General features: G+C 40.9%; 1 protein-coding gene across 1 annotated transcript in view; it reads right to left on the reverse strand.

The window, feature by feature from the left end:
- Positions 1-1,259: 1,259 nt before the first annotated feature.
- The window catches only part of LOC118355996 (cytochrome P450 3A12-like), a 35,937-nt gene continuing 12,405 nt past the window's right edge, over positions 1,260-24,791 (reverse strand). The window contains exons 5-13 of the mRNA XM_035722053.1: positions 21,114-21,227; positions 20,774-20,862; positions 19,307-19,455; positions 15,422-15,549; positions 14,287-14,353; positions 10,809-10,969; positions 8,715-8,941; positions 3,503-3,665; positions 1,260-2,055 (exon numbers count right to left, since the gene is read on the reverse strand). Of these exons, the coding sequence (XP_035577946.1) occupies positions 1,960-2,055; positions 3,503-3,665; positions 8,715-8,941; positions 10,809-10,969; positions 14,287-14,353; positions 15,422-15,549; positions 19,307-19,455; positions 20,774-20,862; positions 21,114-21,227 (1,194 nt within the window). The 3' untranslated portion in view covers positions 1,260-1,959. The remainder of the gene's footprint in view (positions 2,056-3,502; positions 3,666-8,714; positions 8,942-10,808; positions 10,970-14,286; positions 14,354-15,421; positions 15,550-19,306; positions 19,456-20,773; positions 20,863-21,113; positions 21,228-24,791) is intronic.

Here is a 24,791-nt window from a genome sequence, read left to right on the forward strand (position 1 = left end):
AATATCCCCGAGGTGACGCTGGGTTCCTTTCACCACATCCTATCAGGTGATGCTCCATCACTTCCTCCTGTTCCTGATGAGGCTCACTGGTCTGCCAGGTCTCTGCTCTGTGAGCTACTCTTTACTCAGTAACTCATGGCTGTCTCAGCTGTAGTACTTTAAAACTCTGTGACTGTCCTCTTCAATTGTGATCTATCCCTGTATTTATTTCCACATGTATGTACCCGATTTTCTAGTTTTATTCAATGGGTTATAATCTCTTCCTAGCGTTAGTGACCGTGATCCCAAATCGTGCCTGATGGGTGGGTGAAACCCCTCACAGTAGCTCTGTGTCCTGTGGACGTGTCCCCATCACTCTGTAGCACAAGATGCTCCAGGCTCATCACGTGCTCTCCCAGCCTTCAATCAGCCATTTCTCTGCAAAGCCCTAGTTCCTTTCAGTCAAAAATGACATTTATAAGCCAAAAATGGGCACAAGGTATGTTCATTTTACTCCCAATGTCATGTTTCTAAGAACTGTCTGTGGAGAGAGGTAGGGAATATGTGTTTTTACACAAACACACATTTCTATCTCTCTCTACCAATCTATCATGTATCCATAGGAAAGCATGACACTTTTCCAACATTGAGAAACTCCTGAAACCATGTAGCTTTAATATATTTACTTATTTGATCAATCCCCCTTCATGTAACTAACCCTCACTCCATCCCTTAACACTCATGTATGCCCCCACCATGCTACTTGGGTTCTCCATACTGTAGTTGGGCTCTGGGGGCTGTCACCAGACCACCTCTCTGTGTGGGCCCCCTTCTCACCTAGCGTGGGCTCCCACACCCATGCCAGGCTGCTCTTCCATGTGGACACCCTCTCCACTCTACTCAGTCTCTAACTTGGAGTCACTGTGACTCCCTTCTCTGCCCCTGACCCTCAGTGTGGGGCTGCCCACCTGGCTGTGCCCCATCTATGGCTTTAGGACTGAATTATCCAGGAAGGAAGGCAAAGGAAGAGAAGAGAGGAGAAGAGAAAGAAGGGGTGGGGAGGGGAGGGAAGGAAAAGGAAGAATCCTGTGCAGCTTCTGATACCAGCTGAAATGGACAAATGCTTTTATCCTTTCTGTCCAATCAACTGGCCAACCAACCATCTCTGATTCCATGTTCACTGTGTTGGGCCAGTTGGGAGCTGAGACTGGAACACAGAAAGAAAGTATGTTCCCTGCCTGCCAGAATATCAGGGGAGATGAGGTGAAAACGAATCATATAATACTAAGTGCCTCGATCGAGTTATAAAAACATGTGCTCCAAAACCTGTAGAATTAAACTATGAATATACTTTCTGAGCCATGGGCAAAGTCACAGCGGATTAACTCTCACCCATCTTAACGTATCACATCAGAATTCTGAACAAGCTCCATCCACCCAGCAACTGTGATGGTCAAAACATTCAGTCACTGGCTCTCACTCATCAGTTCTACGGATTCCCCCTTAATGTGCTCGAAACCATCAGTTAATACTTTTGTAAAGAGGTGTTGATTGACTGGCTCAGTGTGATATTTAATGTAGAATATTCAAAATAAGACATGTGATATAAATGCCACTACCACAGTCATGACACTAATTCTTGTTTTCATTAACGTTTGTTGATAAAATTGTTGAGAAAGTTTTATTCTTGATCAGTGCTCAGGGAAGTAGTTGGTACTAACTGAGAGTAGTCTGTGTGAATGAGACAGGCTGAGTCTACATCTCTGGCAATTAGTATCACCTCCTTTACTCTCCACAATATATAATGCTCCACACAGACACCACAAAAGCTAAAAGAATGTACGGAATCCCTAGTCATCCGTCACGGGCAGTACATGTAGGCCATCTTCATTTCTGGGTTTTAGTCACAAAGGAAATTGAGGTCTCTGGTAATCTGGGATACAGCTTCTTGAAGAACAAAGGGTAAGTCTTTAGAGAAAGTCAGGCTCCACTCACACTCCCATCTCTTGGCTCAACCTTGAGAACAATGGGTTTTTCTGGTCGAAGTAACCGTTGTGAATTTAATTTCAGAGGGATCTGCAACAGTTAAGCATACGAGAACCAACAAATGAAACCCTGCCAACAACAGAAGCAAAGCAAGCAAGATACATGAAGGACAATAATGCATTACTAACATATAAATACTATTTTTAGATTCATCTATCTCTGATTCTTTAAAATTACTCTGGGGGCGCCTGGGTGGCTCAGTTGTTAAGTGTCTGCCTTCGGCTCAAGTCATGATCCCAGGGTCCTGGGATCGAGCCCCACATCGTGCTCCCTGCTCAGCAGGAAGCCTGCTTCTCCCTCTCCCACTCCCCCTGCTTGTGTTCCCTGATTGTGTTCCCTCTCTCGCTGTGTCTCTCTCTGTCAAATAAATAAATAAAATCTTTAAAAAATAAAATAAAATAACTCTGTATACAGTCAAGACTGGAGCATGGAAGCATTCATCCATCACGCTTGCAACAGAATATCTATTGAATACTTACTCTGTACCAGACTGGCGACACACTCATATTGGCTGGTATTTTTTTTATTTTAATTTTAAGGAAAAAGGATGAGTGTTTAAAATTTAAAACAGATTCTTAGCCATTATGTCAAACAATTTTGAAAAGTGCCAGAGTTAATTTTCTTTCTTTTTAAATTTTATTTTATTTTGTTAATTTTCATACATTGAATACTGAGTGTTCATTACACATTTTATTGTGTGGACATCCACACTGCTAAACATCCTGTCACCTCTGCCATGGAAACACCCATTCATGATGACAGATTGGGATGGGATGGGAGCACAGCCTGACTGGAGCCAGGCTTGCAGAAGGTGGAGCCAAGTAGCCAGGATGGCCTGGACCCTGGGAGTCCTTCCCATCAGGCAGACATGCTTCACACCACTGATTCTCAACCTTGCTTGCCCTTGAGAATCATGGGGGCACTTTTAAAGCCACACTCTGGGAGTATTACATTAGAGTTTCTGAGATGACCTGGGCATCTGGATTTTTAACAAACCCACTGATTCCCATGTACAATGAGGGTTTGAGAACCTCGGTCACCAGAGTATCTGTAAGTTATGGTGGAGAAGAGGATCCTTCAAAAGTCACGTCATGGTTATTACTGCACGTCATGACTATGCACAATATGTTCCCTTCCTTTCAGTGGACTTGAAAGAAATTTAAAATAGTGTTCAAGATCATAGGTCTGTGCATAATGATGTCACATGAACTGTACTGACTACATGACCCTTATGATTGGGGGGTCATAAACCACAGATGTGGCACTCAAGAGCTGAAGTAACTTTCAAGGTCACAGATGACTCCAGATAGATTCTCTGGCTGATAGAACAAATCACTAAGGATAAATGAGCCCATGCACACACACACACACACACACACACACACACACACACACACACACACACACCCTTCTTCCATATCTTAGTTTAAAAATAAAACAATAAAACATTCTTTTTGCAGAAAGTTCTCTCTCTGACCTGTGTTTCTTCACAAGGTTTGAAGGAGAAGTTCTGCAGGACTCTGACCAGGGCAAGTTTCATGTTCATGATTGCAAACCTCATCCCAAGGCAGCTTCGGGGTCCAGTTCCAAAAGGCAGGTATGTATAAGGATTTATGTTGTCCTTGTTCTTCTTACTGAACCTGGCTCCACCATACAAGTTGAAAACAAGTCAGTGAAACATAAAAATCACGAGACCTACATATTCAGGGTTCTCAACCAGGGGTACATAGGAAATTTTGATGGGCTGGTTACCGAAATCCTGGTATGCTCATTCTGCTGTGACAATTATAAGCTATAGGTTGTTGGATACCCCTTCCCCTATGGGAGCATTCAGTCTTGTTGAAGAGATGAGAGATGAATGCTTTTGAAAAGATTTATCTTAAACACTAGAATTATATTCAGGGTGATGAGATGTTCACACTCTGGAAGGCAAGCAAGAAATGAGCCTGACTGAAGGAAAGGTAGGATCCTGCTTCCACTGACTGACACTGGTCATCTATCCATGGAAAAGGGAAGCAGGAGAAATGCCTCCCGTGATTTACATTGGTATTTTTTCCCTTTACTTCCCTACCCTCCCTGCTAGGACCACCCCCAACCACTTAAACAGATCAGATTTTCAGATGATTTACATAGGCACGTGATGCTACTCCTCTATAATCATACTCACCGATATGAATAATCACTATAATTACTGAGTTTTGGTCTATCTGTTCCACAAAGCTATAAATTTCTTGAAGGTTAGACTTACACTTTATTTAAAATTCATTCCTCCATATTTATATCAAAGAAACAGGTGTATTTGGGGAAAGTGATAATGGCAATGTGGTGATGTATTATTTAAAACTCATTATATTTGATTCCATACAAATTTTAGGATTGTTTGTTCCAGCTCTGTGAAAAATGCCATTGGTATTTTGATTGGGATGGCATTGAAGGTATAGATTGCTCTGGGCAGCATAGACATTTTAACAATGTTTACTCTTCCGATGTATGAGCTTGGAATGTTTTTCCTTCTTTTTGTGTCTTCTTCAATTTCTTTCATCAGTGTTCTGTAGTTCCTTAGGTATAGATCCTTTACCTCTGTGGTTAGGTTTATTCCAAGGTATCTTATGGTTTTTGGTGCTATTGTAAATGGAATCGATTCTCTAATTTTTCTTTCTACAGTTACATTGTTAGTGTATAAGAAAGCAACTGATTTCTGTGCATTGATTTTGTATCCTGCCACATTACTGAATTGCTGTATGAGTTCTAGTAATTTAGGTGTGGAGTCTCTTGGGTTTTCCACATAAAGTATCATGTCATCTGTGAAGAGAGAGAGTTTGACTTCTTCTTTGCCAATCTGAATACCTTTTATTTCTTTTTGTAGTCTGCTGTTGCTAGGACTTCTAGTACTATGTTGAACAATAGTGGCGAGAGTGGGCATCCTTGACGTGTTCCTGATCTTAAGGGAAAGGCTCTCAGCTTTTCCCCATTGCAAATGATATTTGCTGTGGGTTTTTCATAGATGGATTTTATGAACTTGAGGAATGTTCACTCTGTCCCTATACTCTGAAGAGTTTTAATCAGGAAAGGATGCTGTATTTTGTCAAATGCTTTTTCTGCATCAATTGAGAGGACCATATGGTTCTCTCTCCTCTTATAAATGTGTTCTATCACATTGACTGATTTGCGAATGTTGAACCATCCTTGCATCCCGGGGATAAATCCCACTTGGTTCTGATGGATGATCCTTTTAATGTACAGTTGGATCCTATTAGCTAGGATTTTGTTGAGAATTTTGGAAACCATATTTATCAGGGGTATCAGTCTGAAATTCTCCTTTTTGATGGGGTCTTTGCCTGGTTTGGGGATCAATGTAATGCTGGCCTCTTAGAATGAGTCTGGAAGCTTTCCTTCTGTTTCTATTTTTTGAAACAGCTTCAGAAGAAAAGGTATTATTTCTTCTTGAATGTTTGGTAGAATTCCCCAGGGAATCCAACAGGCCCTGGACTCTTGTTTTTTGGGAGGTTTTCCTTACTGGATTATTGGTCTATTCAGGTTGTCAATTTCTTCCTGTTTCAGTCTTGGTAGTTTATAGGTTTCTAGGAAGGCATCCATTTCTTTCAGGTTGCTTAATTTATTGGCATATAGTTGTTGATAATAAATTCTAATAATTGTTTCTATTTCCTTGGTGTTAGTTGTGATCTCTCCCTTTCATTATAATTTTATTAATTTGGGTCCTTTCTCTTTTCTTTTGGATAAGTCCGGCCAGTGGTTTATCGATCTTATTAATTCTTTCAAAGAACAAGCTTCTAGTATTGTTGATCTGCTCTACTGTATTTCTGGTTTCTAATTCATTGATCTCTGCTCTAATCTTCATTATTTCTTTTCTAATTCAGGGCTTAGGCATCATTTGTTGTTTTTTCTCCAGTTCTTTAAGGTGTAAAGATAGTTGGTGAATTCTGGACTTTTCTATTTGAGTGAGGCTTGGATGGCTATGTATTTCCCCCTTAGGACTGACTTTGCAGTATCCCATAGGTTGTGGACCGATGTGTTTTCATTCTCATTGGTTTCTATGAAATGTTTAAGTTCTTCTTTCATTTCCTGGTTGGCCCAAACATTCTTAAGCACAGTGGTCTTTAGCTTCCAAGTGTTTGAATTTCTTCCAAATTTTCTCTTATGATTGAGTTCCAGTTTTAAAGCATTGTGGTCTGAGAATATGCAGGGAATAATCTCAATCTGTTGGTAACGGTTGAGACCTGATTTGTGACCCAGTATGTGTTCTATTCTCAAAATCACATTGAGATGCCACCTTACACCAGTTAGAATGGCAAAAATTGACAAGGCAAGAAACAATAAATGTTGGAGAGGTTGTGGAGAAAGGAGAACCCTCTTACACTGTTGGTGGGAATGCAAGTTGGTACAGCCACTTTGGAAAACAGTGTACAGTTTCCTCAAAAAATTAAAAATAGAGCTACCCTATGATCCCGCAATTGCACTCCTGGGTATTTACCCCAAAGACACGGATGTAGTGAAAAGAAGGGCCATGTGCACCCCAATGTTCATAGCAGCAATGTCTGCAATAGCCAAACTGTGGAAAGAGCCGAGATGCCTTTCAATAGACGAATGGATAAAGAAGATGTGGTCCATATATACAATAGAATATTGCTGAGCCATCAGATAGAATGAATACCCAACTTTTGCATCGACATGGATGGGAGTGGAGGAGATTATACTAAGTGAAATAAGTCAAGCAGAGAAAGTCAATTATCATATGGATTCACTTATTTGTGGAATGTAAGGAATAGCATGGAGGACATTAGGAGAAAAAGGGGAAAATGAAGAGGGGGGAAATGAACCATGAGAGACTATGGACTCTGAGAAACAAACCGAGGGTTTTAGAGCGGAAGGGGGGTGAGGGGATGGGTTATCCTGGTGATAGGTATTAAGGTGGGCAAGTATTGGACAGAGCACTGGGTGTTATATGCAACAATGAATCATGAATACAACAAAAACTGATGTACTGTATTGTGACTAACATAATAAAAAATTTTTTAAAAAAGGAGATGAATGAAAAGAAAAAATAAAACTCGTTATATTATGGAGAAGATGCTGAAACATTTACAGATGATATGCCTTAAAGTAATATGGAAAAGAGATAAGGAATTATAATGGTGTGTGGATGGGGCAGCTGATATGGGTTCGTGGTTGTTGGGCAGGTGATGGGCACATAGAGATTCATTAAAAGTATTTCATAGACTTGTCTCTATAGAATATGCTTGTGCATATGTCAAAAATTCTCCACAGTAGGGGCACCTGGGTGGTTTAGTTGGTTAAGGGTCTGCCTTTGGCTCAGGTCATGATCTTAGGGTCTTGGGATCAAGCCCCACGTTGAGCTCCCCGCTCAGCCGGGAGTCTGCTTCTCTCTGGTCCTCTGCACCTCCCCCCACTTGTGCTCTTTCTACCCCTCCCCCCGTGTCTCTCTCTCTCTCTGTTTCTCTCTCTCAAATAAATAAAATCTTCAATAAAATTATCCATAATAGGCATTTTTAATACATGGATTTCATACTGCCTGGCACAGTCCCTGACACACATAGGGAAGCACTTCCTCTCATGGCGGAATGAATCACAGACAGGTACAAGGGGTGCTCTCTGGTTTCCACTCGAGAGGCTATAGGAGAGGGAACCCCTGAGCTTATGGGCACCATCAGGTCCCCTGGTCTAGAAAACAGAGGACTTGGTCATTCTTGAGTTCTTTCAGCAAGTACTATGTGTAGATGCATTACTAGCACTAGGGACACCATGCAACAGGAGAAGGGCTCTGCCAGCAGGGAGTTAGGGGCAGGGGCTAAACGTCTAGATCCCTAAAAAGTTCATCCAAATTTTGCTCACCAATACAATAAACAGGAAAGCGAGAACTTTAGCAGAATTCAAGCTGCACCCAAAGCCATACTCTGCTCTGAATAATCAGAACGGAAAGCTCAAGACCCCTCCAAGGAGGATGTCTCAGACGGCTAGAGAGCAGATGAGCTTGCTTTGGATGAACCCCTGATACTGAGAGAGGTGGGAGCTGACACAGGACTGCAGCCACAGACAGCACAGGACCTTTGCGCACCTCTGTCCTCAGGAGGCTGTTCCTCCTGCCGGCAATGTGAACTCAGCTCAACGGCCTCTGCTCTCACACTAGAGCTTTCAGAATCTGCGGTTCAGGGTTACAAAAATGCAATGTGAGAATGTGAGGAGTAAATTCAGAGAGCTAGAGAGAGCAGAAAAACTTCAAGGAAAAAAAAGCCCCATTTTCTTAAATGAGATAATGGTTAAGTATATTATGGTATACGCATATAATCACAAACACAAATACAGTATGTTTTTATAGCTTACTGTTACATTAAGTAAGTAGTTCAAAAATATACAATGCCATCCTAACTTTTAGTAATCTATGTATGCATAGAAAAATATCCACAAGGACATATATCACGTGATCAATAATGATGTATGTGACTGGTGACAACATTAATTTTCTTTTTTCTCAACTACAGTTTGCAAAATTTTGACAACAATGATCATTTTGTAATAAGAAAAATACTTCCTAAAATAAAAAGATGTACAAACAAATAATTGTACAACCACATGCTTATTATCTATACTAAGGAAATATCAGAATATCCTTCAATATGAGGGTGGGTTCCCCTTTCCGGGGCTCCCTGTACCTTTCAGGACGGAACTCCTCGGGTTCTGGCCAGAGATCCAGGTCTCGGTGAAGAGTAAAGGCTGGCACCATCACCACTGTCCCTTTGGGAATGAACACACCACTGAGTTCCACATCTTTCTTACAGACCCTCTCAAGTCTACCACTGATTGGATATAATCTGAGACTTTCATTCAACACCATGTCCAGATACTCCATCTGTAGAAGGGCATCATAAGTGGGCAATGCCTGGAAGGAAAGAACAGATTTTGATACATTGAGATTTGGGATCAACGTTCAACTCACTCTATACACTACTACTGAAGAGTTAGGAACACCTAAGAATATTTTTTTTTATAAAGGGCATTTATGGACATTTTAATGTCTACCATGTCCTTTGATCTGCTCAATGGCCCACTGACATGTGTGCAATAGTAATGACCAAGGGAGACCGCAGGGACAATCCCCTAAACAGGGCCTGAAATCCTTCCCAATACCAGGTATGGTTTTTCTTCCTCATGTGAACTAAAGGGACTAATAGATTGTGAACTGTAATCTTTTTAAAATTTTCTTAAAAATTCAATTTAGTTAATATATAGTGTATTATGAATTTCAGGGGTAGAATTTAGTGATTCATTAGTGGCATATAACACCCAGTCCTCATTACATCCGGTGCCCTCCTTGATGTGCCCATCACCCAGTTACCCCATCCCCCCCTTCCACTCTCCTCCTCTCCAGCAACCCTCAGTTTGTTTCCTACACTTAAGAGTCTTTTATGGTTTCCCTCCCTCTCTGTTTTTATCTTATTTTATTTTTCCTTCCCTATGACCCTTAGTCTTAAGTGAAACATGGTGAAGTCACTCTTCCCTTTCAAAACAGGAGTCACACACCAGCACCATGGAAGCAGAATGTGCAAAAGAAAATATCCCCTCTTTCACATAAACTCTTCTAGTGGAAATATCCTGCTCCCTACCTTTCAATTACATTTACAGTATTTAGAGAGAAAAACTCTATTATATAAAAAGTATAAATAACTGGGGGAGACCCTACTTCCTTTCAACCCAAATAGGGCAAGAGAAGGGTAGGATTGGATGCTACCAAATGTGGACACACAATTTCGGTTCTATGGGATGTCCTATAGAGGATCAGAACCCTACTCTCAGTCCACCCTCTGTTGCTGGAAGGGTCTCCTGGTTGTTGCTTCAGGGTTTCACTGTTTGCCAAATAAGCCACTCTAGACCCAGAGGCCAGGTCTCTTCATAAGTAGGGAACTCCAGGTTGGGCAGGGATCGGTAAACAGTGTGGTCAATATGTGCCTATCATTTCGTGTTATATACATATTTTTTAATTTATTTGCGAGAGGGAGAGAGAGAGAGAGAGAGAGAGAGATCACAAGCAGGGGTCGGGTGCGGGGGGTGCAGACTCCCCCCTAAGCAGGGAGCCCTATGTGGGACTCGATCCCAGGACCCTGGGATCATGATCCAATCCAAAGGAAGACCCTTAACTGACAGAGCCACCCAGGAGCCCTGGTGTTATATTCAAGAGCCAACATTGTAGAGGTTAGAGGTCGATCAGGATCCAGGCACCCTGGCTCCTAGCTTGGCTTCTTCACCACTAGTTATATGATAATTTAAAACGTTATGATGTCTCTCTGTGGCTCAGTTTCCTGAGTTGTTACATGGAGATAATAGGGTTGCCATTTCATAGGGTATGTGGCAGAGACACTCACTGCCCACCCAATAACCATGAAGACCCCCATAGTTCCCAGCCCATGGGAACTTAGGGGAAACTATTTTGCAAATCGGCTGTGAACTGATGAGATGTATGTCAGTTCGGGGCCAAACATTTGAAAAGCAAGTGAGCGACACTCTAGTTCCTTGTTCCCCAGCCAACAATTAGTCCCAAGTTCCAGATAATGCAGGTATAAGAAAGTAGAGCCTCTTTCCCCAGTATCACCGAATAACTATGTGAAGCAGAGGCTCATCCCCATGTTGGACATGCTAATGTGAGTTACAAGTAAACCTTTTTACGAAAACCCACTTGGTTTGAGGGCTAATCTGTTACTGAGACATAACCAAGCCTATCCTGGCTCCCTCTTCAGGTAGGTACCGCTCACCTTATTGGGGAAAGTCGCATCAATCTCCTCCTGCAGTTTCTGCTGGACATCAGGGTGAGTGGCCAGTTCATACACAAGGAAGGAAAGAGAAGTGCTAGTGGTCTCGTAGCCAGCAAAAATAAAGATAATAGATTGGGCCACAAGCTCCAGATCAGAGAGAGCTAAAAGAAGCAAAGACATTTTAGCTAGAGCAGGTGAATAGAAAACATCACAGTTTAGATGATGAGAAATTTATTGGAAACTCCCAATTCCCTTGGGGGAAAATGTAAAAGCAGTTCAGAATCAAACTCACAGTGGTTTGCACTCTGATGTCTACCTACAGAGACAGAAAAGCCAGAAGTTGTCTTGCTCTGGTTATTGCCATGGTCTATACTATTCTTGGCCATCTGCTCCTGCTTATGCCACCCCCCCCACCAACACAGAGAGGTAATTTCAGGAACTAGCATTTCTGTCTAATGCACATAGAGTTTTCTGTATGTCCTTTGGAGAATCTGACAATGACTTCAGTCCTAAGTCACATGGGATAGCATTCTCCCTCAGGAAAATTTAAATCCTCCCCAGCTAAAACAGAACTTAAATTTCTTTAGAGAGTTTGCAATGCTAAGTCTCAATTATCAGGAAGAATGAATGCTCTTTCATCTAAAAATATCTGCAGGAACTTAAGAGAACACAATTGGGCTACAGATGAACTCTTGCTGCTCAAAGTGTGGGATCCGCAGCATCTGGGAGCTTATTAGAAATGCAGAATCTCAAACTTCACCCTAAAATATCGAATCAAAATCTGACCTTTCATGAGATGTGGTGATTTGTGTGAACAACCTACCTTGAGAAGCACAGATTATACCTTTCTGAGGTCTCAGCTAATAGAAGACCTGGCACACAACTTCTCAAGTGGATGATCTCCAATATGTACAGAAACTATGACACAGACAACGTGAGAAGAGTGGGGATAGACCTAGGATAATCCATGCCATTAAAGGAGCAGAAGAAAGAATGTGTCAATAGCAGGGTACTGGCTGGCAAGAAATACAGACAAACTGAATGCAGTGAATGGAATTAGCAATGCCTATTCAATCATGGCCTGAATCAGTCACCTTCCTTAGTGAACGGCCCCACTCTGAATATAAGTTGGCATCTCTGATTTTCTCCTGGCAGAAACACAGCATGGTCATGCTCTAATCTCTTTGATCAGAACTGTATCAGGACATTTGGATACGTAGAGCACTGAAATGAATATGGCCTCTGCCACAAACACATAATTCACAACTAAAGACAATTAAAAAGTGTAAGAAAGGTCTATAGAGTTCTGATTTCCCAGTCATACTTTCTGTGAGGCTGCTGTGGATCAATTCAACTATCAAATTCTTGCTCTCGATTACCATGAACCCCATGATAATCAAACTTTAGAGTTGTGCTGTCCAATAAGGTAGCCACTTGCCAGATGTGGCTATTTATGTTTCTTTTACTTAGTTATATTAAATAGAATATAAGATTCAGATCTTCAGTGACACTAGCCACATGTCAAGTGCCCAATAACCACATGTTTGTAGTGGTTCTGTACAGAACCAAGCATAGATAGAATATTTCCTTCATCACAGAAAGTAGTAGAACTAGAAAGATAGAGAGATGGTTACATAGAATAAAAGTAGACACAGTCGTATATAATATATATATATATGTTATATATATATTATATACTAGTGGTGTGATAGAGTAAGCCCATCGTTTTTCTCTAGAATCAACTGTTATATATTCAAGAATTTTGTGAGATGGTTGTCAAACCATAGAGAGCTTGAAATTGACCACAATGAGAATATTTTGGTCATAGAAACAACTATAAATCAAGACTCCCTTTTTCTTTCAGATGCAGAGACCATAATTACATCACTGGTTATGGATATAGAAATATTTGTCTTCATCAGTCCTGTGTAAATATATTTGATGTTCTTTGTTTGGCCCACTGAGAGGAAATAGAAACAAAGAAACCCTTGTAGCAACGAGCACTCCTACATCCCAGATTTTGTTTTCTAAACACCATTTCTCACTAAAAGGAAACAGAGTTTCTCGGAGAAGTGGATGATTCCAGGGCTCACCAGGGGAAACAGAAGAGAAACCTGGAATGTCTCATACCAGAATGCAAGGAAATGCTCAGAAAATGAATGGGCAAAGGATACAGAATCCTCTATGTGCTGTAATGGTGGATACACATAATTCTACGTATGTCTAAACCCATAGCATGTACAACACCAAGGGTGAACTGTAATGTAAACTATTGATTTGGAGTGGTAATAATCTGTCATTGTAGGGGCATTGAATGTAAAAAAATTACCACATCGTGAGGGATTTTGATAGTGGGAGATGCTGTATGTAGGTGGGGCAGAAGGAATATGGGATAAGTCTCTGTGTCTTTCACTCAATTTTGCAGCTAACATAAAACTGCTATAAAAAAATAAAGTCTAGGGGTGCCTGGGTGGCTCAGTCGTTAAGCGTCTGCCTTCAGCTCAGGTCATGATCCCAGGGTCCTGGGATTGAGCCCCGCATCAGATTCCCTGTTCAGTGGGAAGCCTGCTTCTCCCTCTCCCACTCCCCTTGCTTGTGTTCCCTCTCTCACGTGTCTCTCTGTGTCAAATAAAGAAATAAAATCTTTTAAAAATTTTTAAAGAAATAAAGTCTATAGAACCCATAAAGAAGAAGAAAGGAAAGAAAAAGGACACAGGAGCCCACTTAAAAGGGCTTCTAAAGGACAAATCTGAAAGAATTGACAATCTAAATTTTAAAAAATGATGTAAGAGACTAAGTTATATTAAGATCATACTGACATATATAAATAAACAAATATAATAATGATGATGAATGGAAAGCCCACCTCAACAATGGACTATCACTCCAAATGTAGAAGAAATGGTAGAAGTAGAAAGCCATCATTTTGCAACCATCATAGTAATAATAGTTTTAATCAAATACCATCCATGGATGGTAAAAGTAGTAGGTGATGCTTTAAAGACAAACACCATATGTACACAGTCGCAAAGGCATCCTGCACTAGTTACTTCTTATTTACAAAAGGAAAAAAAAACTTGGGAGTAGATTGAGCCAGTGAACACAAGTTTAACTAAGTGTTCCAAAAGAAGGTTGCCAATACTGGGGCCAGGTGCCTCCTGATGTGATGAGCCTTGATGTGAATTTCTAGGCTGAGGGTCTGATTAAATGGGTCTGAATTAGGCTGGAGGACTGACATTGGAAACAAGCTCCCATGTGGCAGACCACTGACAGCTTTGTCTATCATTGCCCGTCAAGCCATGAAAAAACTGTGGCTGTGTTCTTCTGGAAAATTCTCTGGCTACCATTTGTATCTGAACATGTGTCTTTCTTTGATTTTCTGATATTCCATCTGCTAAAAATCTTCCTCCATATCTCAGAACCACCCCCTGTCTCTGAGCCACCCCATCAAGAGCCATCTGAAGCTCTCCTTGCTTACTTTTATGGGTGTTTACTTCTTTGGAATTCTGGGAGTTAATCATCAGCTGAAGAAAATCCACTCGGTGCTGGGAACAGAAAGAGACATTTCAATGACAAAAAGTCACTTGTGAAGTCAGAAATAAAACAGGGATGCAGTACCTAACTTCTTTCCTGAGAATATGGCCCCTTCACATCCAGAAGTTTAGTGTTTCCAGAGTCATCAGCGAACAAAGATGTCCAGCTACAGATCTTGGAGAGCATGATATTTCCCTGACAGGAATCCAGCCATTATGTCTCTTTGCTTTTTGGTTCTTGCTCTCTCTGATCCTCAGCTTCTCTGGCTTTTGAACACAGCTTCCTGGCCCAAGGGTTGCCTGCTCCTTCTCCTGTCATACCTACTAGCTCAGGAGAAAGTCCCTGACTTCAGTCCTTTTGTTTTTCCAGCCTTAATTCTTAATGAATGGTCATATAGACCAATTCTCTGGCCTCTGCAGAGTCCACGGGCAGCTTCCATGTCAGCATCTTCCAGTGCCCCATCCTCCCAGAACTCTGCACAATCTTCATAGACATCCTGCGGTACCAGCCCTGTCTCCTTGTGCCACACACATCCTAGTGCTGGCCGCCAGGTCTCAGGAAGGCAAAGCCTACTCAGCCAGCTTGCAGCCTCAGTGTCCAAAGAAGACACCTGCCCACTCCACATTATGATAGCCTCAAGTTTAACATAACCAGGTACCTGAGGGGAATTTCCACTGGAGAACGTGTAAGAAAAGAGGCTTAGAATGAAGGGATTCTTTGTCACTGTAAGATCTGGCAAAATCATACTACCAGGAAAAATATTTTACGCAGTAATTTTTAAGTTTTGACAATTTATTGAAAGGAAGTGGTAGTTTTTCTCTCATTGAAGATTATGCAGTGACATACTCGTTGGCAAGCTTATTCTTTAATTTTAAACATTGTCTCTCTGACTCATCTTCTTATCTCCTTCCCTGACCTCCACCTTCTTCATTCTCTCTAAAATGTTAGAAGTCTCCTGCTCTAAACCCTATAGTTCTCTACCTACCATAAAAACCTACTTAGAACTGTGTACATCAGATGTATACAGTTCAATAACAGATCAAAAGTGAACATGCACATGGAACCACCACCAGATTTACCTTTTGTTTATCTTTGAGGCGACTTTCCTTCATCCTTTGTACAGATTTTGTGAAAAAATCAGTAACACGTTTTGGAAATAGCCAGATATTTAGCATTTCAAAAACTGGGGCAAGGAATGGAAACAGTACTATAAGGGAAAAAAAGCAATGGAAATATCAGTGAAAATGAAAAATTTCCCTGGGGCAATTCTAATGTGGTCTACCAACCTGAGGATTAAAAGATACCAGGATTCATTCGTATCAGGAGTTATTCCCTTTATGACCTTTACTAGAAGTGGCTGAGTCGGAGCAAGTCACACATATGGGCCACCCCTAGAACAGCCAGATCAGTGTCTCCTGCCACATCTTTAGAGTGACCAAAGGAACAAGATTACATTCCTGGATCTCTTAGCCTTTTATTTTTGGACTAGAGTCTCAATAAAATCAATTATATTTCATACACTGTGATAAAAAAAATCCAAAAGTGAAATTAGGAATATAACTCCTTTACAGTAACATCAAGAAGAACAGAATACTTAGGAATAGCTTTAACAAAGGAAGTGCTTATACTCTGAAAACCACAAATATTGTTGAAATAAATTAAAGATTTATGTAAATGGAAAAACATCCAATGATCATGGATTAGAACTTAATATTGTCAAGATGGCAATACTCCTCAAACTGATCTACAAATGAATGTACTCCTTATAAGAATCCTAGCTGGCTTCTGTGTAGAAATTGACACACTGAAATTAAAATTCATATGGAGGGGCGCCTAGGTGGCTCAGTCGTTAAGCATCTGCCTTCGGCTCAGGTCCTGATCCCAGGGTGCTGGGATGGAGCCCCGCATCGGGCTCCCTGCTCAGCGGGAAGTCTTCTTCCCCTCTCCCACGACCCCTGCTTGTGTTCCCTCTCTCACTGTGTCTCTCTGTCTACGGCCATACCACCCTGAACGCGCCTGATCTTGTCTGTCAAATAAATCAATAAAATCTTTAAAAAAATAAATAAAATAAAATAAAATAAAATTCATATGGAATGGAAGGGACCCAGAATGACCAAAACAATCTTGGGGGGAAAAAAAGAATACAATTGTAGAACTCCAACTTCCAGTTTCAAAAATTACCACAAAGCTATAATGATCAAGACAGTGTGGTCCAGGCATAAGGAGAGACATATAGATCAATGGAATTGAATTTGGAGTTCAAAATTATACCCATGTGTTTATGGTCAGCTGAATTTTGAGAAGGTTTCCAATACCATTCAATGGAATAAAAATAGTCTTTTCAATAAATGTTACTGGGACAAGTCACATGACCTCAGAAATTAGAATACATTCTTAAATATGACACTAAAATCACAGATAAAAATGGAAAAATACATAAATCGTACATCGTCAAAATTTAAAATTTTGTGCTACAAAGAACACTATGAAGAAAGTGAAAAGACACCTATAGAATGGGAGAAAAAATTTTCAAATCATATATCTTAAGGGTCTTTTATCTAGAAGATGCAGACAACTCTTTGAACTCAAAAACAGAGAAACAGCTGAACCAGAAATGGGCAAGAATTTGAATACATATTTAGCTAAAGAAGTTATGCACCCCAATGTTCAAAGCAGCAATGTCCACAATAGCCAAACTGTGGAAGGAGCCAAGATGACCTTCAACAGATGAATGGATAAAGAAGATGTGGTTCATATATCCAATGGAATATTACTCAGCCATCAGAAAGGATGAATATCTACCATTTACATTGACATGGATGGAACTGGAGGGTATTATGCTAAGTGAAATAAGTCAATCAGAGAAACACAATTATCATACGGTTTCACTCGAATGTGGAACGTAAGAAATAGTACAGAGAACAACAGGGGTGGGGGGGAACTGAATGGAAAGAATTCAGAGAAGGAGACAAACCATATGAGACTCTTCACTTCAAGAAACAAACTGAGGGTTGTGGAAAGGAATGTGGGTGGGGGGATGGGGTAACTGGGTGATGGGCATTAAAGAGGGCACCTCATATGATTAGAATTGGGTGATATACTCAACTAATGAATCACTGAATATTATATCAAAAACAAATGATGCACTATACCTTGGATAATTGAATTTAAATAAAAAATTAAATTTAAAAAAGAAGTTATGAAATAGGCGACAAGCATATAAAAAGTTGCTCAACCTCACTAGTCATTGCAAATGCAAAACAAAACCACAATGGGATACCCTTCACACTCATTAAGATGGCCATCATCAAAAAGATAGACAAATGTAGACCAACTGTTGGCAAGGATAAGCAGAAACCAGAACCCTCATGTTTAACTGGTGGGAATGTAAAATGATGTCATTATTGTAGAAAACAGTTGGGCAATTCCTCATTAAATTAAACACGCTATACCTTAGCAACATAGCAAGTTACAATGCAAAGCATTGTACAAACCGCAAAGTTACTTCACAATTCCATCTCAGAATACACACCCAGAAGAATTAAAAACAGGTATTCAAACAAAAACTTGTGCATGAATGTGGATAGCAGTACTATTCACAATAGCCAAGAGTTGGAAACAACCCAAATGTCCCTCAAAAGATGGAAGGATAAACAAAATGCAATAAGTCCATACAGTGGAATATTGTTCTGCCATATAAAGAAAGTTCTGATGCATGATGCAACATGGATGAACCTTGAAAACGTTATGCTAAGGAAGGAAGGCAGCCACAAAGATCACATGTTATATGATTCTATCTGTATGAAGAGTCCAGAAGAGGCAAATCTATCAGACAGAAAGCAGATTAGTGGTTGCTTAGGTCTAAGGAAAGTAGGTAGTGATAGTAAAGAAGTACAGGATTTCTGTGTTGACAACAATATTCCAACAATTGAGTGCAGTAAAAGTTGCACATATCTTTGAATGCACCAAGCAGAGTTTTCAGTTTCCTTGAGTTATAAGAGACATACAGTATTATATAAGATAAGGTGTACTGCATATACTTGACATACATATATAAAAATGATTACCACAATAAGATTAGTTAACATGCATCATCTCGTACAGTTATAAAAACAAAATTTTCTGCCACTATGATGACAATTTACAAATACATCATACAGTGGTGTTAACTATAGTCATCATGTTGTATTTACCAGTCCAGTACTCCTCTATCTTATAACTAAAAGTACGTACCTTTGCTCACCTTCATTCAAGTCCCATCCCCCAATCCCTGCCTCTGATAACCACATCCGATCTCCTTTTTGTATGACTTTGTTTCTTGTATTGTTTTTTTATTCCACGTGTAATTGAAGTCAAACAATATTTGTCTTTCCCTGTCTCACTCATTTCATTTAATAATGCCCTCAGGATCCATCCATGTTGTCCAAATACAGAATTTCCTTCCATTTTTATGGCCGAATAAGATTCCATGGTATATACATACCACATTTTCATTATCCATTCCTTGGACAATGAACAGTCAGACTGTAAAAATTGAATTGTACATTTTAAAAGGAGGACATAGTCTCTCGTGGTTTGTCTCCCCCTCTGATTTCCCCCTCTTCATTTTTCCCTTCCTTCTCCTAATGCCCTCCATGCTATTCTTTATGTTCCACAAATAAGTGAAACCATATGATAATTGACTTTCTCTGCTTGACTTATTTCACATGATGAGTATTAAGGAGGGCATGTATTGCATGGAGCACTGGTGTTATACACAAACAATGAATCAAGGAACACTACCTCAAAAACTAATGATGTACTGTATGGTGACTAACATAACATAATAAAAAATAAATTTAAAAAAGGGGGACATATATGTTATATGAAGTTATATCTCAGTAAAATTGTTGTAGAAAGGTAGGAAGGGAAGAAGTGAGGGAAGAAGGAAGGAAGGAAAAAGAGAAAACTAGTACTGTACGTACATAATGAGAAGAGAAATGGATTAAGGAAATCAAATTTTAAGAGCTTCTTAGTATTTTCCACAAAGGGATCCTGTGGGTTGTTGAGGGAATCAATGTTCACTCCAAACGATGTGCTGGTAATCACATCCATGCTGTAGGCCCCGAAGATGCTTAGTAGAGAAAGAAAGATGTAGATAATTAAAAGCGATACCTTTTTACTGTTCTTATCAAACACATGACACAGGAAGTACATATAGATTCCAATGACCAGGCAAGACAAGAGCCACACTTTCAGAACCACCTGCTACATCATCTGAAGAGTCTATATGCCATCACACTCACTCACGAGGTGCTCAGGAGGTGCCACTGATGCAGCTGGCCTTGCGCTAGGGGTCATGGGGACACTACAACATGTTAGACACACCTCTGAGCACAAGGAGCTCAGTCATGGAGGGTTAGAGACCAAGAGCTGGACATATTACAGTAGCGTGTTTTGAGTATGGGCAGTAGAAGGTGGATTAGCACTGTGTCTGAGAAGGACAAATGGTGGAATAATTAACCCTTCCTCAGGGCCAAGTAGGTTAAATTGATTGGGATCTCCTCCCGCCACAGTATCTATGCTTAGAGCTGATTCCTCTTCAGCACATGATAAAACACCAACACCCTGTTCTGTGCTGCCAAGAACACCATCCCTTCTTCTCTACATCCCTGCTAAGGCTCCTGAAAGACCCACTCTGTCTCATCTCCGTCAATCTGAGATTATCCTTTGGACTCACTCATTTCCGTAAAATATAAGAACAAGAATGTTCCTAGTGTAAAAAAAGATAATAAATTACACCAAAATTGACTTAGGGGATGCCATAGCTAAGTGATCATATGCCACTAGTTTCCTAGGACAGTCCCAATGTACATCTGTTCATCCTACATAATTAAAATATATTCCAGGGAGGGCAAAAAAAAAAAAAAATGGTCACCTTACCCATCCCATGAGCAGGGCCTTCTCTCTTTTGAGATTGAAAGAACAGCTGGTCATAAGAATTAATATTTAGTGTTCTGCTAATATCCTCAACAAATCAGGAAGGGGGTTAAGTTGTTCCAAGTTCCACATGTTAATGTTCCTCCCCCCCCACCAGTATGTACCAAGTGCCTTTTCCTCCCATCATTCCATACTCTCTACATTCAAAGATTTGGTACAGTTATGTGTCTTCTTTTCAAATAATGTATTTCTGTCTTCCAGAATATCCAAGGTGACAACTAAGCAGATAAATTAATCCTCCCTCATGTACACAAAAGAAGACCCTTTCTCTCCTGGCTGCTCTGCCTTTTTAGGTGAGTTACCTCTTCTTGGCTGGCCCATTGGGGTTGTAATATCATACAACTACCTCAGCTTGTTCACTGAGTAACTCAAGAGTGGGAATTTGGCTCTGTGGCAGCAGCTGGAAAGTGTTGTGACAGAGTCAGAATCCCAGCAGCTGCACTCCTACTTACTCTTTCAAGATGATGCGCTTGCCTTTCTCTGCCTCCTTCCTCAGGTTCCTCACCAGCACATCTCCGTACTGGCCAATGATGGAGAACATCTACACACAAAATACAACACCACCTGAAGTTAAATCTGAGAATCAAGTCCTAGGATGACATGGCTTTCACAAGCATGGAGCAGTGAGTTGTAATAACAAATCTTATCATGTCTCTTGTAGGACATGAAAAGACCATTTTTAGGAAGCCCAAAATCAGCAGCCTACCCTTTAGAGACGGACTGTGATTTTATTTCCTACCTGCCCCCAGATGCATTCCTTAACTTTCTCATTGAAGATCACTCTTTTCTTACCTCCTTGAGCTTTCCGCTAGTGAAGGCTGGAGACAGCAATGTTCGTATTCTCTTCCATTCTTCATCCTCAGATATAGGGATTGCACTTTTCATAAATCCCACCGGACCAAGAGGCTAGAATCAAAGAAAAACACAATTTGCCTTACATAAGTTTTGGAGGTCTCAAAGGTTGTGGAAAATTTGTTAAACAGGCAGAAATTATTCAACAAATATTTAGTGATTATCAACTTAGTAGTAGGCCCTACGGTAGGTGATTAACAGATACTTATCCCAAATGCCTAGCCTCTGGCAAGACTGAGGACACATCCAGCCACCTGATGTGTTTTCCAGCCTTTATATTCCATCTCTTTTCAACATAAATGTGGTATGGGAAAATTTGGCAGGGAAACTACTCCTCCAGGGGAATACAGAGGATTAACACCTAGGGCATTCTCCTAAGCTGTGCAGAGTAGAATTGGATTGGTAGAAGGCAGCCAGATAGCCTGGAAAACTGTATGTTGCCTCAGACCAGTTCTGCCTTTACATATATCCACAGCATGAGAAATGGATGTCTTGATACGGTGATTTTTTTTAAAAAATTGTAGTTAACACTAAAAAGATGAGGAATCTAGTTGCTCTTGTGAAGAAATGATACAGTAACATGGAAGTCTCTTGTCCCTGTATTTTCCCCAAAGGGACATAAGGAAAAAGAGAAACAATTCTCTCTTCAATATATCATCTTGGGACTGGCCTAGCAAGCCAACCAGTTTGAATATTTCTTCCATTTTCCAAAACTATATTTTGTTTTAAAATGGATATCTCCATGGCTAAAGTTAACAATTCAGGGAAAAACAGATGTTGGCCACGATGCAGAGAAAGGGAACCCTCATACACTCTTGGTGGAAATGCAAACTGGTGCAGCCACTCTGGAAAACAGTATGGAGGTTCCTCAAAAACTTAAAAATAGAGCTACCCTACAACCCAGCAATTGGACTACTAGGTATTTATCAGAAGGATACAAACATAGTGATTTTAAGGGGCATATACACCCCAGTGATTATAGCAGCAATGTCCACAATTGCTTAAATATGGAAAGAGCCCAGATGTCCATTGACAGATGAACAGATAACCTAAGACATGGTATATATATATACATATATATATATATATAATGGAATATTACTTAGCCATTAAAAAGAATGATATCTTGCCATTTGCAACAACATGGATGGAACTAGAGGGTATCATGCTAAGCGAAATAAGTTAACCAGAGAAAGCCAATTATCATATGATTTCACTCCTATGTGGAATTTAAGAAACAAAACAGATGAACATAGGAGAAGGGAAGGAAAAATAAAATAAGATGACAACAGAGAGGGAGGCAAACCACAAGACACACTTAACTGTAGGGAACAAACTGAAAGTTGCTGCCAGGGAGGTGGCTAAAGGAATGGGGTAACTGGATGATGGGCATTTAGTAATGAAGTAATGAGCACTGGGTGTTGTATGTAACTGATGAATCACTGAATTCTACCTGTGACACTAATAATACAGAACATGTTAATTAAATTTAATTTAAATTAAAAAAATTTTTTGTCATATGTGTGTTTTATTTTTATTTTTTCCCATATAGCTTTTTACTTTTTTTATTATGTTCAGTTAGTCACTGTAGAGTACATAATTAGTCCTTGATGCAGTGTTCAGTGATTCATTAGTTAACTATAACACCCAGTGCTCACCACAGCACGTGCCCTCCTCAAAATAAAAAATAAAATGGATACTTCCAACACCATTTCATGATAAAAACTCACAAACTAGGAAGAGAAGGAAAGTTCCTCCACCTAATAATGAGCATCTAAATACCCTACAGTTAACATCACCTCAGTGAGGAAAGACTGATATTATGTCACTAAGATGATGGAACAGGACACTCCAGCCTCTGTCACCCCACAAAGAACAATTAGACAGCTATCCACAAACAAAAACAGTCCCAAGAGCTTAGGAGTCCATTGAAGAAGCTTCAGCAACACAGTGGAGAAAACTCCAGAGAATATCTGCACAAAAAAAAGTAAGGAAAATAACTTCATTTTGCCCGCATTACCCATGACCCAGGCCAGCACTGCTCAGCACCAAGAGGACACTCCGTGACTGAGACAGTTCCCCTTCCTGGGGAACAGCAGAAGGATGAGCAACTATTAGCCCTAGTCCTTCAGAACACGGCACAAATGACCTGTTCTGGTTTCAAACCTCCCAGAGACTGGCATGGCTGACATCTAGACACAGCTAGGAACAAAGAAGGGCAGGACAACCAGTATCAGTCAAGTGGCAAGAATGACCATGTTTCTCTGTGTCCTGCTCTGCAGAAGACCCTAGCAGCCTTTGCTGCTGGGGAACCAACAGCCAGTACAGCACTGTGCACCCTCTAAGATTTTGCTGCTGATAGTCTCACAGGTTTTCACAATTGCAGACTCCAGCTGCCTCAGTCCTGTTGTGTCCCATCTGTACTCACTGGAGTTGCCTCAGCCAGTGCCACCACCAACACTGTGAGCCCCAGAATCTACACCACCAGCCAGTTTGGCCTCTGTAACTCAGCATACGTACAACACCAGCCCAGGCCCCAGCAGCTTTCAGGTGCCTGAGGCCAGGCCTGACTCCTGTCACTGGACTGCAGTGCTACATGAGACCACAGCTAAACCCTGAAGCTGTACACCTTCACATGGCCGGCCTGAACTCCACTCACGAACCCCCACTGCTGTGCATGCACTACTGGCTAGCCCGGAAGCCACGTGAGTGCACACAGACAGCCCAGACACTCAAGGCTCCCTGTGTGCCCACAGTTAGACAGTCCCCACCACTGGCACTAGCTCTGTTTTGGGCATGAGCCTGCTTTCAGCCCCTACTGATGAGTGTGTGCATAGCACCAGCTCTTGCCACCATTCTCCTTCCCCAGCCTCCTGGCACTGGATCTGGTGGTGCTGCTGAAGACCCCAACAGCCACTGCAGCCACAAAGAACCCTCCACTGCTCTTGCTGCCAAGGATCATGCAGTGGCTGAAGTTGTGGCCCCCAACTGCCTGAACCAATCATGCCCTCCTGATTATTTTAAATTATCCAGTCAGAGTGAGGTACAAAAATGAAAAGAATTGGGAAGAAAACCTACAGGACTTATAGGACACCAACAACTGAAACAATATTCATATTATGGGAGTCCCAGTAGGTGAGGAGAGAAGTGGACAGAATGTTTACTGAAAGAAACAATGGCTGAAAACTTCTCAAACCTAGGGAAATGTATGGACATCTTGGGACATGAAGCTTAAAGTCCCCAATAACACTGAATCTGAAAAGACTTCTCCAAGAGACATTATAATAAAACTCAAAAATTAAACCCAAAGAAAAACATCTTGAAAGCAACAAGAGAAAAGGAGCTCATCACATACAAGGGAACATCGTGGGCTGTCAGTGGATTCCTCAGCAGAAATGGTGAAAGGCAGAGGACAGTGGGTGATTTATTTCTTTTAAAGATTTTATTTATTTATTTATTTGGCAGAGAGAGACACAGTGAGAGAGGAAACACAAGCACAGGGAGTAGGAGAGGGAGAAGCAGGTTTCCCGCCGAGCAGGGAGCCCGATGTGGGGCTCATCCCAGGACCCTGGGATCATGACCCGAGCTGAAAGCAGATGCCCAACCACCGAGCCACCC

Source organism: Zalophus californianus, chromosome 10 (assembly GCF_009762305.2).
Source record: "Zalophus californianus isolate mZalCal1 chromosome 10, mZalCal1.pri.v2, whole genome shotgun sequence".
NCBI classification, from domain to species: Eukaryota; Metazoa; Chordata; class Mammalia; order Carnivora; family Otariidae; genus Zalophus; species Zalophus californianus.